The following is a 13,710-nucleotide window of genomic DNA, read 5'->3' as shown; positions in this document are numbered from 1 at the left end:
ACGCATCAAAATGCCAGCCAGAGGTGAATGCGAATTTTCATCAGACGAAAATGAACGAGAAATAACGTGTGTATTGTTTCGATTGCTTTCAACGCGACTGCGCCGGGTATTACAATGGTTAATTTGAAAGCCAAGAACAAGCCGTGCACAGAAGCGACACGATCGTGGCTTTCATGCAAACCTATATTCACGGCCGCGTGGGTTAGAAATCGGCTGGGATTAAAGGGGAATGTGAAATCTCGCGAACAAGGTCGAGAGGCGTAACGGATACGCCACCTTTGCTCTCACAAAGGATCTAATTATCCTGCGAACAATCGTTGCGCGATCCACGACTCTTCCTCGAATTCTTGACGGCGATTTTCATCCCTGCGGTGCAATTAATAGAGGATTTTGCGATGCACAAGACCCTGGAATTCTCATTTGGTCCGTTCAAGTACAAAGGGAAATATTTGAATAATCAGCCCTTAAATCTCCACGGTACAGACACAAAAATCAGAGGAAATTAACCTTTTCGCTACGGTGACTTTTTCTATGAAATGTGATTATGGTCTTATTTATTATAATAAAAAGTCAGATATTCTTATTTATAAAAAGCAAAGCTAAAGCCTTTCTATGCAGTTTATTATCCTTCCTTTATGTACAAAGAATAATACAAATGACAAATGTTATAACACGCCGTCATAACTCTTTTTTATACAAATTTTTTAATCACTAGGAAAAAACTGTTGGTATAAAAGTGGGCGCCTATAGGTGCTCTCAGTAATACAAACACAAAATTTCTAAGCGCCTATAGGCGCCCACAGTAGCCAAGGGGTTAATTTGTTCGTTCGATATGAAATTTATAAAATTATTGTCAGAATAAATAGTTTCGAAAGTGGCACTATATAAAAAAATTTTAGAAATCAATTCGATATTTGAAATAGTGGTTATAAATCTCATCGATCGACACGTGTTTGAGCCTAACTGACTCGGAAGGTGAAAAATGTCGATAATGAATTCAAGTCGTTAATCAGTGTCGTACGATGTCCTACAATCTATCAACTCTTTTTTTGCTTCTGACAACAAACTATAAATTAACGGTTACGACCTATATTAGCATAGAAATAACAGAAAACCGAAGACGAAGCAAATTATCAAAGGTACACGTGGAATGTTACAGGATGCTACAAGGGGCTCACGAAACCGAGATGAACATCAACTGCGTGGATCCGTTGGGACGTTCAGCCCTTCTGATGGCGATCGATAACGAAAACCTCGAAATGGTGGAGCTTCTGATCGAGCACAAAGTCGACACGAAGGATGCTCTTCTCCATGCCATCTCCGAGGAATTCGTCGAAGCGGTCGAAGTTCTGTTGGAGCACGAGGAAAGTCTTCATCGAAACGGAGAGCCTCACGTTAGTTCCTTTCATCTTCGAACTGCAATCCATTGAACAGGCTGTTGAGATATCGTTAATCGAAACACTCGTGGCTGATAACAATCGAAGACGAATAACGCGGCTTATAAATGTAAATCCGGTGATTGATCGTTTTTAAGTCAAGGTGAACCTAACCTTCAAACGGAGGAGCTTATAAACCTGAGTTCACTGAGTAGACAAATTATCACACTGCTTTTTTTGTGAATTATATGCATCGTAAAAAATTAAGTAATAATGATAAGTATTTGCAAGAGGATTAATTTGTAGAACAACGTTTATGGATAATTTTTTTTCATTTTATTGAGATGTTGTGAGTCACCTGAGTCTCGAGCGACCGGTTAACACCCTGTACAATGGATGTTCCCATCATGTAGACATTTCCTCGAAAGTACGATGACCCTTTGTGAACTTCCCTCCCTTTAGGACCCGTTGATTTCAGCGACGAAGTTCGTCTCGCAATTAAACGGTGATTGCATTTTTCCGGGCTTGGTAATCGCGTTTCACTTATCGAAATTCGCTGCAGTCTTCGGCCGAGCGAGAGGACAGTTAAGTAGATTCAGTCAACAAATAGGTCGAGCCACATTTTAATCAGATTTAGCGCCGAGTTTTTCGTTACCGGGACTAACAACGGGCTCCGATGAAAAGCGTCGGATTCCATTCCCGCTCGCTAGTCGAATCGGTTTCGAAGGAAAAAAGCGAGAGGAAAATAAAGACAAGGACGAGGGTTTAATCTGGCTTTTTCTCAAAATCGGCTTACAGTCTCTCGAAATAATTGTAGCGTTTTCAATGTGAATAATTTTCATCACGATTGCGTAAATATTATTCCGACGTAATCCACATCCACTGTTTATGTAAATTCTGAGATACATATTTAATATCTGGATGGCGTAGTCCGGGCGTGCAGTTTAAATAAACAATAAATGAATTATTTATCGCTGCGATTACCGCGCTCCTACAGGTGTTAATTCTCTTTCACTTTCCGCCACGTAAAAATGAAACAAAGCTGTCGCAAAATAATTGTATTTTCTTCGTTCAGAGCTGGGAAGCCCTGCCGTCGGACACCGCCACTTTCACCCCGGACATCACACCCCTAATCCTGTCGGCTCACAGGGACAATTACGAGATCATTAAGATACTTCTGGATCGTGGATCCACGCTGCCCATGCCTCACGATGTTCGTTGCGGGTAAGTTTAATTTTCCTGACACAGAGAGGATCGATGATCGTCGAATTTTTCCGAAACAGGTGCGACGAATGTGTTACGTCCAGGAGGGAGGACTCCCTCAGGCATTCCAGGAGCAGGATAAACGCCTACAGGGCTCTGGCTTCACCATCCTTGATAGCTCTATCCTCCAAGGACCCCATTTTGACTGCGTTCGAACTCTCGTGGGAACTTCGGAGGCTGTCGTTTTTGGAACACGAATTTAAGTGCGAATATCAGGTGAGATTGCTACATTCGTTATTTTACGATATTTATAGATTTTACAATATTTAGTGATTTATTATTTTGCAATATTTTACAAATTATGTACATCGTGTTTGGTGACAAATATTTTTTATCTTTATGGAGATCGATATGGGGTTGATCGAAAATTGCTAGTTTAAGAGCTGTCGAAGAACCTCCAACCCCTTGTACTATAATAAGGTGACACACTCGTGACACACACAATGTAGTAATTTACATTCGTGTTTTTCACTTGAATTTTTTGTTGAATTTTAATTGTGATCCATGTAAGACTCACTGAATAATAAATCTATAATTTTAACTTTCTTCAGTTGTCCAAAAAGTTGTAGGTTAAAAGATTAATATAACTCTACTCTTTCTACTCCATCTCTATATTTTTTCTACACCCTAACTTTGCTATTAAAGTGAAGCGAAACAATATTCAGCGAAGTGGGTCGAGTAAATATCTAATAGAATCGGTGCGAGTCAACATCTGCTAAATTGATACGAACCGATACCCCAATTCCGTGTTTTTTTCCGCGAAAAATATTGCAAATTGAAAACTAAAGTGACGCGTGTCGACATCTGACGTTTCCCGACCCACATATTTTTTCGGCAGATAAACAATTCAAGAGAAATTTTGTCCATTCTTTCCATGATCTGCAAACTTTCTTTGCTGGATGCGGGCTCTGGAATATATCTTAGGGGTGCACGGACGAAAGAAATAAATGACTGGAATAATATACGATGAAGAGAAAAGCCTATTCCTTTCCGCTTCGAAGGAACACGTGCTACATATTTTGCGAAGGTTTTCTCGAAAACGTCGTTGTAATTTTTCCAGGAGAAAGTACGGAAACAGGGACACGAGGTAAAAATTTCCTTCCGAACCGTGAACGCGGATGACCGGGAGAAGAGGGTCGAAAAAGGGTTAGAAAGAAGGGGAATTCAGAAGTTGGTCGATTGTTTTATGTACTTTTCTCTTCGCGGATACGCAGACACGTTTCTCGGAACGGGATCACATTTCCACCGGTAAATTGAATGTTGACTTGAACTCTCGAGTGTAATTGAGACTTCTGAAAGAACTTCAAAGCAAGGGAAATTAGTTCTCGGTAGATAATCAAGATGACTATTAATGAATCGTTCTACTTACCTGATATTACGTGCAATTAAACAACCGTGTAAGCCACTGGATAAAGCGCTTTCCCCTTCATTTGTAACTGAGAGACATCTAGTTTCACCAATATTCTCAACATTTCGTTGTTATTACGCTAATTAATTGTTTCGAACTACGTGTACGACCAAACATTGACTCGCATCACTGTATCGAATCAGTGATTATTTATTTTCATTATTCAGTGAATTTATTTTCCAATTTTCGCAATTTATTTTCAATCCTTCGTGTCATTTCTGTTAGATCAAGAATTCGTTCGCCTAAACATCCAGAGGAGCATCAGAATAATTGTCTGACGGGGAGCCTCGAGCAAATGAAGCGATTAATTTTCTGACACCCTGTAGCTCGGATCCCATGATCCCTTCAATGACGACCGGACGAAAATAAATCATCCTGATAGAAAACTGATTAAGCCTACGGGTGGACCGGCAAACGATTAACGAGAATAGATTACAGGAGACCAAGCATCATCCCCCTGTTCTTTTCGTTCCTTAGAAACTTCCTGGCTCCTTCTTTCGCCGCTTTTTTCCTCGACTCTCAACGACAATCTATCTCAGCCCTTTCAGACTGATATTTCACAAAACGTTTCACGATATCCATGGAAACATATTTATCCGGCTCTTTTATTCGACGAGTGCCTACTTAAACGTTGAATGCCTCCGATATTTCGTGAAACTTCAGTGACTTCAATAATTGAATTGACGGTTGAATGCTGGGAATTGAGGTCTATGCGCTATTCGATATCCTTATTTATTAATTATTGAGAAATAATGTTTGTTTATAAACAATTTATTTTTCTATCCAATAGAAGTCTGTATTTGACAATATCTTTAAGAGGAAAGATTCTATTTGTCTCCATTGAATTTCATGCGGTAAGCTCGGAAAAAAATTTGATATCTATTTTTGTGCAACGTAAAAAAGTCTCGTAAAATCTTGAAGGGTCATCGTTAAAAGGGGAATAAATCCCTGTCCTTTCGGCGCGTTTCATCGTCTGGCGAATAAAGTTTCCGCAAAATTGCCCGTCACTTTTTCCCTCCCTTGCATCGCGGGAGTGTCGAACGACCCTTGTTCGATTGACAAACGACTCGGATGAAAGAAAACTTTTTTTCCTCCACATTTTTTCCCCCGAAACAATCGACAGGTCTCCGCGACTCTTTTGAAAATGCATGGCGCGGAAAATTCGACATCTCTCGATCGTGCTCGAGGGAAATGGCAACTCGTTGTACCAAAAAGTTTTCAGACACCGTTACCACTCGCGTTTAAGCGAGAAAAGAGAAGGAAGTTTGCTCGTGAAAAGTCAAAATAACGACGTTCTGATTCCAGGAGCTTAGAAGACAGTGCCAGGACTTCGCCACTGCCCTGTTGGATCACACGAGAAGTTCCTACGAGCTGGAGGTACTTTTGAACCACGATCCCACGGGGCCTGCCTTCGAACATGGCGAGAGGATGCACCTGAATCGCTTGAAGTTGGCTATTAAACTTCGACAGAAAAAGGTAAAATACTTTTTCCATTTTTAAACCAAATCGTTTCCGATTCTTACGCAGCTTGCCTCGGGCCTCTTAAATATTACTTTCCATTTAAAACTTCGCGAAAATAAGTCGATGCACTGTCCAGAATCTAACTTTAACTCGCTAAGAGCTGAAACGTTCATAATTGGATTTCAAGTTCGGAGGCTGTTCGGTATTTTTATCTACTTGTTACCGAGACAAAACTCGTCGCTTAGGAAACTAATTTGGGGTTCTTCAAACTTAAAATTGCACACCTTTCACTACGAAATCCATCCTTATATTTAACTTGAATTTGCACTTAATTAAACTGCAGTTGATACTTGTAACACAAGTACATATTTAAACCTACAGACTTAAATTTGACGAACATGATCTTTGTTATCGAATCTTTTCTATATTTTTCTCCCTGGTCAAGTTCCCAAGTGCATGATACAAAGTGACTTAATTAAGCTGCACTTGATACTTGTAACATAGGTACATATTTAAACCTGCAGACATAAATTTGACGAACATGATCTTTGTTATCGAATCTTTTCTATATTTTTCTTCCTGGTCAAATTCCCAAATGCATGATACAAAGTGACTTAATTAAGCTGCACTTGATACTTGTAACATAGGTACATATTTAAACCTACAGACTTAAATTTGACGAGCATGAGCTTTGTTATCGAATCTTTTCTATATTTTTCTCCCTGGTCAAGTTCCCAAGTGCATGATACAAAGTGACTTAATTAAGCTGCACTTGATACTTGTAACATAGGTACATATTTAAACCTGCAGACTTAAATTTGACGAACATGATCTTTGTTATCGAATCTTTTCTATATTTTTCTCCCTGGTCAAGTTCCCGAGTGCATGATACAAAGTGAATTAACAAGATATTCCAAAACAAACAAAATCAGACTCCAAGTGTCTTTTTCCTTTCGAAAGTTTTTAAGGTTAACGAAATACCTATCGGAAAGATCAAATCGAACGGAAGCTTTCAGAAAGCAGACAAGTTTCGATGTAACGTCGTTAAGGGAGAAGGATCATCCACGAGTCGTAACTCCGAAATTAGACCGTAATAAGTAGAATTTCTCAGCTATATGGCCGGAAACTGTCGACCAATATTAGATTACCGGAATTTCCAGTTCGTGGCGCATCCTAACGTGCAGCAGCTACTGGCATCGATTTGGTACGAGGGTCTTCCAGGCTTCCGCAGGAAAAACATGGTCCTCCAAGCGTTGGAAATCGTGCGGATCGGTGTGCTCTTCCCATTCTTCAGCGTCGCTTACATCATCGCCCCGCACAGCGTCGTTGGACAGACCATGAGGAAACCATTCATCAAGTTCATCTGTCACTCGGCATCGTACTTTACTTTCCTCTGTGAGTATCCTTCCTTGATCGCTTCCTACAGAGCCGTTTCTCTAACACGTTCCTCGGCATTAACCGTAAAATCGCTTCGATTCGGAACCTAAATCATTCTTTAAATCCCCATCACACGGAATTTAGAGGAATGGAGATTGGAACGATAATTACTAGTTCTCGAAACGACAGTGGGGATTGGATTTGCAGAAAAGTGTTTGCGGTAAAGATTTTTATTCGAGAGCTTGTCAAATCGGTTTAACCTCGTTCCGGCGTATTTTACCTTTAGGCACGTCGTGGAATCAAACATCGGTCTAAACAGTTTACAAATACTCTCCCGCGGTAACGTGGCTCGCGAATACCTCTCACTACCAATAATAGCAGCGCGGTAATGCTCTAAATTTGAGACATCAACCGCGATCGCCGAGAAACGATAAACATTTCGAGCCAGTTTCCCTTCCGTCGTATTATACGGAATTCCTTCACGTCAAATCGTTTCTCCCTCATTTGTCTACTTCTTGCACCTCGGGAGAAAAATCTTGGAGCCCGATATGACTGTAAGAACAGATGTAACCCTTCAGTGCCGTCAACGATGGCAAGTATAATAAATATCACTTGTTCCATTTATACATGGACACTGATACGATTTTAACATTCATACATTCAAGATGTAACCACTACTTGAAATGAGAAACTTCAAGTCGAAAGCCGAGATTAAAACCGCTTTTCTTGCAACCTCTGTTCTTGATATGTTTTTCACGTTATTCCGAGGGAAACTGGTACGGTAGAAACTTACGTAGAAATTCGCTGCAACAAAAGGGTTAAGAAGTACGTACTCTCAAAGGATCAGGTGAATAGGGAGCTCGCGGTGCTCGACAGCCTCGAAGAGCGTAATTGACCTCGAAGTTAGACTAACGATATTTTGAGTCGCGAGAAACGTGGCGGAGTAACGTTCTCGAGGATGCGACCGAGACCCAGGAATTTCGGGAGATTGTTCGGGTACAAGCCAAGTTAATCCAGACGGCTGTACAATGCGGTCACCTTCCCCTGATTATTCGGAGGATAACGCTTTCCCGCCTTGTTCGTCAAAATCAATTCCAACAGAAACCCCGAGATTACCCGTCGCAAATCTCTCCAATTGGCCACTTACTAATTCTCATTAGAACGGAATCCTCCGTAAGCTAATCGCTTCCGATGCGAAAGGTTTGATGCCCTGCAAACGTTGCAACGCCGCGTATTAATAGATCTCAAACGATTCAAGTGTTCTAAACTCGACGTAACTTGCAACAATGCTGCAAAGTGACCCAGACGGCGTCTAAACTTTATAACAATGTCGCAATGAGCTTCAGTTCATTCAGACACTCCAGCCTTGTAACATCGACAGTGTTACCGAAGCAATGTTATCAAAAGTTTAAACATTTAATAACTGTTTCACTGAATTTCTCCAATTCACCATATTTCAGATTTTCAATATAACCTAACCGCTATATTGTTAACAATAGAGAAGGCTTACATCCTCTAACGCTATTAAACAGTTAAACCTTTGAGATTTAACGCGAACTTTTTAAATTGCCAACAATGTTGCAAACTTTCCAAGTAATCTCCGGTGTACCATTCGATTAAAATCATATTTAAACTTTCCAACAGCGTTGTAAACGATTTCTGCCAGGAGTCATCTTGTGCGACAATGTTACGATTTAATTTTAATTCGAAGATATGGACGCGTGTTTCGCGTGTCGCAATATTTGGTAGCGTTTCAAAGCGCTGTTTGTTTTTTCGAAGATTGTGCAGCTCGTTCGAGAAAGCAAACAGTTTCACAGGAAAGTAATCGTCTGCAATTGCTGTTACAAAACCTGACGCAGTTACGTGTTTGTCCACAGTCATGTTGATTCTGGCTAGTCAAAGGATAGAAAGCGTGATTGGCAATTGGATGGGTCACGACGTGGTGGAACACGAGCCAGCGCCGACGAAGAGGGGTGCTGCACCGTCCATTGTCGAGTGGTAATTTTTTATCAATCATTTTCAATTATATTAATCGACTGTATGAGAAAATATTTTCCAACCTTTCAAATTTCTCTGGAGAACTTCGAGGGATCTAAATAAATAAGAACGCGAAAGAAACCCGTAGCTCTCCTGTTCCTCGAAACGATTTCATTTCGAACTCGAGCGGAAATACGAATTTATCTTTTTCGTTTGTATCGCCATGGGATCTCCAGGAAAATCGGAGTCAAAATACGAATCTACCTTGTAGGTTCATCCTGGCCTGGGTGTCCGGTTTGATTTGGTCCGAGGTAAAACAACTGTGGGACGTCGGCCTCGAAGAATACGTGAACGACATGTGGAACGTGATCGATTTCGTTACCAATTCCTTGTACGTGGCGACCGTCGCGTTAAGGGTGGTCGCCTATTACAGGGTACAAAAAGAAATAGAGAGCCAAAAACCGGGATCCGTGATCGGATTGCAACGCGAACAGTGGGACACGTGGGACCCGATGCTCATTTCAGAAGGTCTTTTCTCCGCGGCCAACATATTCAGGTCAGATTATTAAATTGTACTTATCGGCAAATACCCTTTGAAACTTGTTTAACGTATCTTATGCAACGATTACCTGAAAGAATTCGACGCCTTAATTTTTTATCTTGCGGTATTACAACGCGAAAACGATGTATCTTAAATATTATTCGCGCAGATAATTCTGCAGTCGGTGAAATTTCATAGGTTCACCAGGGAGAGTAATTAAAAAATCTCCTTTGAACCGTGCTTTGCGCATTACGCTGTAAATTCCTGCTGGACGTAATTAGTAACCCCTCATTCAGCGCGGGTTTAACTTTACTCGTAGTCCCATTTATAATTTCACGCCTTTCGGTTACTCGTGCAATTGAAAGTAACCGGAGATTTCGTGTTCTTTCAGCTCTTTGAAACTCGTCTACATTTTCTCCGTAAATCCTCACCTCGGCCCCCTGCAAGTCTCTTTGTCCCGGATGGTCATGGACATTATGAAATTCTTCTTCCTCTACGTGTTGGTGCTGTTCGCATTCTCCTGTGGTAAATAGACCTTTGGAAAGTAATACTTTTTTCCTAAAAGCTTCAATCGAAAACTGGATACGAAATAATTTCACCCAGTTTCGCAACGTAATTTTTATTAAAAATGCAATATTTTCTCTAACGATCTGTTATTAAAAATTTCGTAATACTCTGCTTCGTAATAAAATTTTTCCGTCGCGAGATAATATTCTGCGACAAAACTGCTACAGGTCTGAACCAGCTGCTTTGGTACTACGCCGACATGGAGAAGAAGCGTTGTCCCACCGCGATGTCTTATTCCCCTAACGCTAGTGTTACGACCGACTCGAATGCCTGCATCGTTTGGCGACGGTTCGCAAAGTATGTGTTATTTTCCTTCTATCGTGGCGGTGCTTTTACTCTCGATGTCTATGACTTTTAATCCAACAGTCTGTTCGAGACTGCTCAGACGTTGTTCTGGGCCGTGTTCGGATTAGTCGACCTGGAGAGCTTCGAGCTGGACGGTATCAAAGCTTTCACGAGATTCTGGGGTATGCTGATGTTCGGGACGTACTCGGTCATCAATATCGTGGTGTTGTTGAATCTATTAATCGCCATGATGAACCATTCCTATCAATTGATCTCCGTGAGTGTACACAAATTTCCATCCATTAACCTTGATATACCAGACAGATGTAACGTTTAACTAACCATACACGAATATGACCGTGATGTACTAATGAAATAATTTGTATCTTTTTGCTATTACTTTAATTTTCAAATTAGAGACATGGAGCTACTCTGACAAAATTTGAGAATTTTCATTTCAAATGATACTCCACATCTACGCAGTAGTAACTAACTCTAGCATAGCTCGCGAATTATTAATATCCAAAGGTAATCCGGTAACGTTGATTGTTTAATTCCAATCAGGAACGTGCCGACATCGAATGGAAATTCGCCAGGAGCAAGCTTTGGATCAGCTATTTCGAAGAAGGCGGAACGGTTCCACCCCCTTTCAACATTATCCCCACCCCGAAGAGCGCGTGGTACATTGGCCAGTGGTTGTACCGGAAGCTGTGCGGTCACAGCAGAGCTGCTAAGAAAGAGCACATGCGGACGATCAGAGTGAGATTAATTCCGGTTTAATTGCAGCGCTATCGATTGCGGGAAATATCAGAAGAATTATACCCGTGTTGTCCCAACGGTGAATTCGTTAAATCATTGTTAGTTCTAGAAAGGTAGAACTCGCTGCAGTTGCCAACTGCAGCTGCATGGCATGCAGCCAACACTCGGATCCCGTATTTTTAAGACCTTCCATGTTCTTTGAATCCTAGATTTCTTATAAATTTATTGCCCGTACTCGAGAGATGAAAACAAATCTCAAGGTTACATTCGACTGAATATCTTGCAAATTTTCCTTTAATCCACGTTCACAGTCAAAACTGCCCTAAATTTTTCCCAATGGTTTCGTCGATCAAAGGACTCGTATTTTGCTCCTTGGATCGAATTTTATTGAATCAAAAAATGTGTCGGTGTTTTGCAGAGGAAGGTTAAGCAGGCGTCGGAGAGGGATTTCCGGTACCAAAGCATCATGAGAAATCTGGTGCGAAGGTACGTGACGGTGGAGCAGAGGAAGGCTGAAAGCGAGGGTGTCACCGAAGACGACGTGAACGAGATAAAACAAGACATCAGCGCTTTTCGGTGCGAGTTGATCGAGATCCTGAAAAACTCCGGCATGAACACCTCGACAGCGAGCGGTGCCGGAACCGGTGAGCCCATCAGCACGACCGACACGATTTCGCTGATGCAAATTATTTCCGTAGAAAGATTTTTACTTTCCCCTGCACAGAACCGGGCAAGTTGTGTCGCGAGTTCTTTAAGCGAGAAAACTTTGTAGCCCCGACGTGACAAGAATATGACGTTAAGAAGGGGATCACAAGTTTCAACGCTCGTAGACGAAAGTTCCGAAGTTCGTTACCGAGAACGCTATTAATCATCCGGTGAACTACGTCGGACTAATTAATGCGATTAAGCATCGTCCGCCGCGAATATTGCATCTCGTGGTTGAAAGCTATTCAGCTCTCGACTAAGAAAACCACCGAATTTCGCGATCGGTAACACGACTTGCCTGTTACGTCCTCCATTACCTGCACAGTTTCGCGAAAGCTTTTCGTCGAAGTTTCTTTCTGTTTTTTAGTAGTCGCTTTAGCGTAGTCCTTGGTTTTCTGTTTGCCCCATAGACGGTTACCTTAAAGAGCTGTCCATAGGTGCGGGGGGCAAGAAGAACCGTCAGAAGGAGCGGCGATTAATGAAAGGATTCAATATCGCCCCTCAGCCGAGCGGAAGTGGCACTTTGCCACCGGTTGATGAGTTTACAGCGTCGCTTCAACAGGCACAGCACGAGAACTCTCACGAGCTCTTTGGCTCCACTTTGAGCGGCATATTTGGTCCTGGTGCCACTCCCAAGAAAAGTCCCCATCACATTAGCACCAATAGTATGCCCGGACTCGGTTCCGGCAGACAGAGCCGCAGGATCAGAAGTAGCTCCAAAAAGAAACGCTGGGAAAATCTTATCGAGGCGGCCAAAGTTCGAGGTAGAGTCTCCAAGCTAATTGGTAAGTTGGAGTTTCAATCACTAATTATACCACCTTCGAGTTTCGAAACAAAATTTTCTTATCGACTGCTCTAAGACTGTTACAATCGTTTTAAAATACATTCCAAGCAGACCATAATACTTTGAACATTATAAAACCACCGAAACATAAAAGTACATATAATCCGAAGCTCAGAGCAGTAGCTTATGATACAGAGATAAGGACCTCGCAAAGAAATATTTCACAGTTAATTACCGAGCTTACACGAGACGTAATGTGCATTTCTAAGTAGTACCTTAATAGACATTGCTTTTTAATAGTTTAATTTGCGTTCAGTTAACCCAGATTCGCAACTTCCCTCTCAGGTAGATCTCATTCAGAAGACTCCGTGTACTCGCCCGCGTCCGAAGACGGCGGATCCAGATCGGAAGGATCCACGGACTCGAAGTCCTCCCTGGAGCCTCCCGGTCACGAAGTCCAGACCCACCACATACATCACAGTCATCATTCGCATCATCACGAGGGACATCACATGTTCGCTCACGGTCTAGGCGCGTTAGCAGCCCTGCGGAAGAAACGTAAAACGTTCTCGGACTCCAGATCCTCGACGCCGGGCACGAGGAGCAGCAGCGGCACGAACCCGATACACCCGATCGCCTCGGTTCTTATATCGAAGGTGTCGAAGAAGCAACAGTTGCAGAGAGCCAGCAGCGTTCCAGCCAGGGGACCGGAAGTTAGTCAACAACCGATTCCGCCGAGACGACACGAAGCCACGCAGAGTCAGCAACCTAGCATCGACACTCCCGAAGGAGCCAGTGCTAGCGAGCAACCTGGTAAGTCTTTCTTTGCGTAAATTCGCTGTCAGAAGTTTAACCTGGATTTTGTTTATCGAATATTTTGGTGCTGGTTACATGAAACAGCGAGTTAAAGAATACACGTGTTTAATCCTCTCGTGTATAGAGATAGTTCACACGCTTAATCCTTATAAACGTACCTTTTATTCATGATGTTCAAGAATGTAACCTAGTTAGGAACATTCGCCGCACGAATATGATAGCTAAGTATGAAACGGAAGGAAGTTGGTGCACGAGAAGGTTAAAAATAACCGGCGTAAAATTGATCAAGTTAAACTTGTATATCTCGAATTTACCTGAAGTACGATTTCCAAGTACCGCAATAAATGTCCATTCGCGAGAGCAGTTAACGAGTCCCTGAAAATCTAGCTAA

General features: G+C 41.9%; 1 protein-coding gene across 5 annotated transcripts in view; it reads left to right on the top strand.

The window, feature by feature from the left end:
* The window catches only part of Trpgamma (Transient receptor potential cation channel gamma), a 78,833-nt gene that overhangs the window by 62,255 nt on the left and 2,868 nt on the right, over nt 1-13,710 (top strand). For 3 of the 5 annotated variants that reach the window (XM_012282994.2, XM_076537923.1, XM_076537925.1), the window contains exons 5-18: nt 1,160-1,394; nt 2,452-2,600; nt 2,660-2,855; nt 5,353-5,523; nt 6,669-6,903; nt 8,763-8,883; nt 9,134-9,418; nt 9,795-9,928; nt 10,138-10,267; nt 10,337-10,532; nt 10,820-11,014; nt 11,433-11,658; nt 12,130-12,504; nt 12,849-13,316. In XM_012282994.2, coding sequence (XP_012138384.2) covers nt 1,160-1,394; nt 2,452-2,600; nt 2,660-2,855; nt 5,353-5,523; nt 6,669-6,903; nt 8,763-8,883; nt 9,134-9,418; nt 9,795-9,928; nt 10,138-10,267; nt 10,337-10,532; nt 10,820-11,014; nt 11,433-11,658; nt 12,130-12,504; nt 12,849-13,316 — 3,116 coding nt within the window. Of the gene's footprint in view, nt 1-1,159; nt 1,395-2,451; nt 2,601-2,659; nt 2,856-5,352; nt 5,524-6,668; nt 6,904-8,762; nt 8,884-9,133; nt 9,419-9,794; nt 9,929-10,137; nt 10,268-10,336; nt 10,533-10,819; nt 11,015-11,432; nt 11,659-12,129; nt 12,505-12,848; nt 13,317-13,710 lie in introns of those variants that run through there. The other 2 variants (XM_076537924.1, XM_076537926.1) reach the window with 2 other exon arrangements.

The sequence above is a fragment of the Megachile rotundata genome, chromosome 12, assembly GCF_050947335.1.
Source record: "Megachile rotundata isolate GNS110a chromosome 12, iyMegRotu1, whole genome shotgun sequence".
Classification (NCBI taxonomy): Eukaryota; Metazoa; Arthropoda; class Insecta; order Hymenoptera; family Megachilidae; genus Megachile; species Megachile rotundata.
This window is presented reverse-complemented; position numbering and strand designations above follow the sequence as displayed.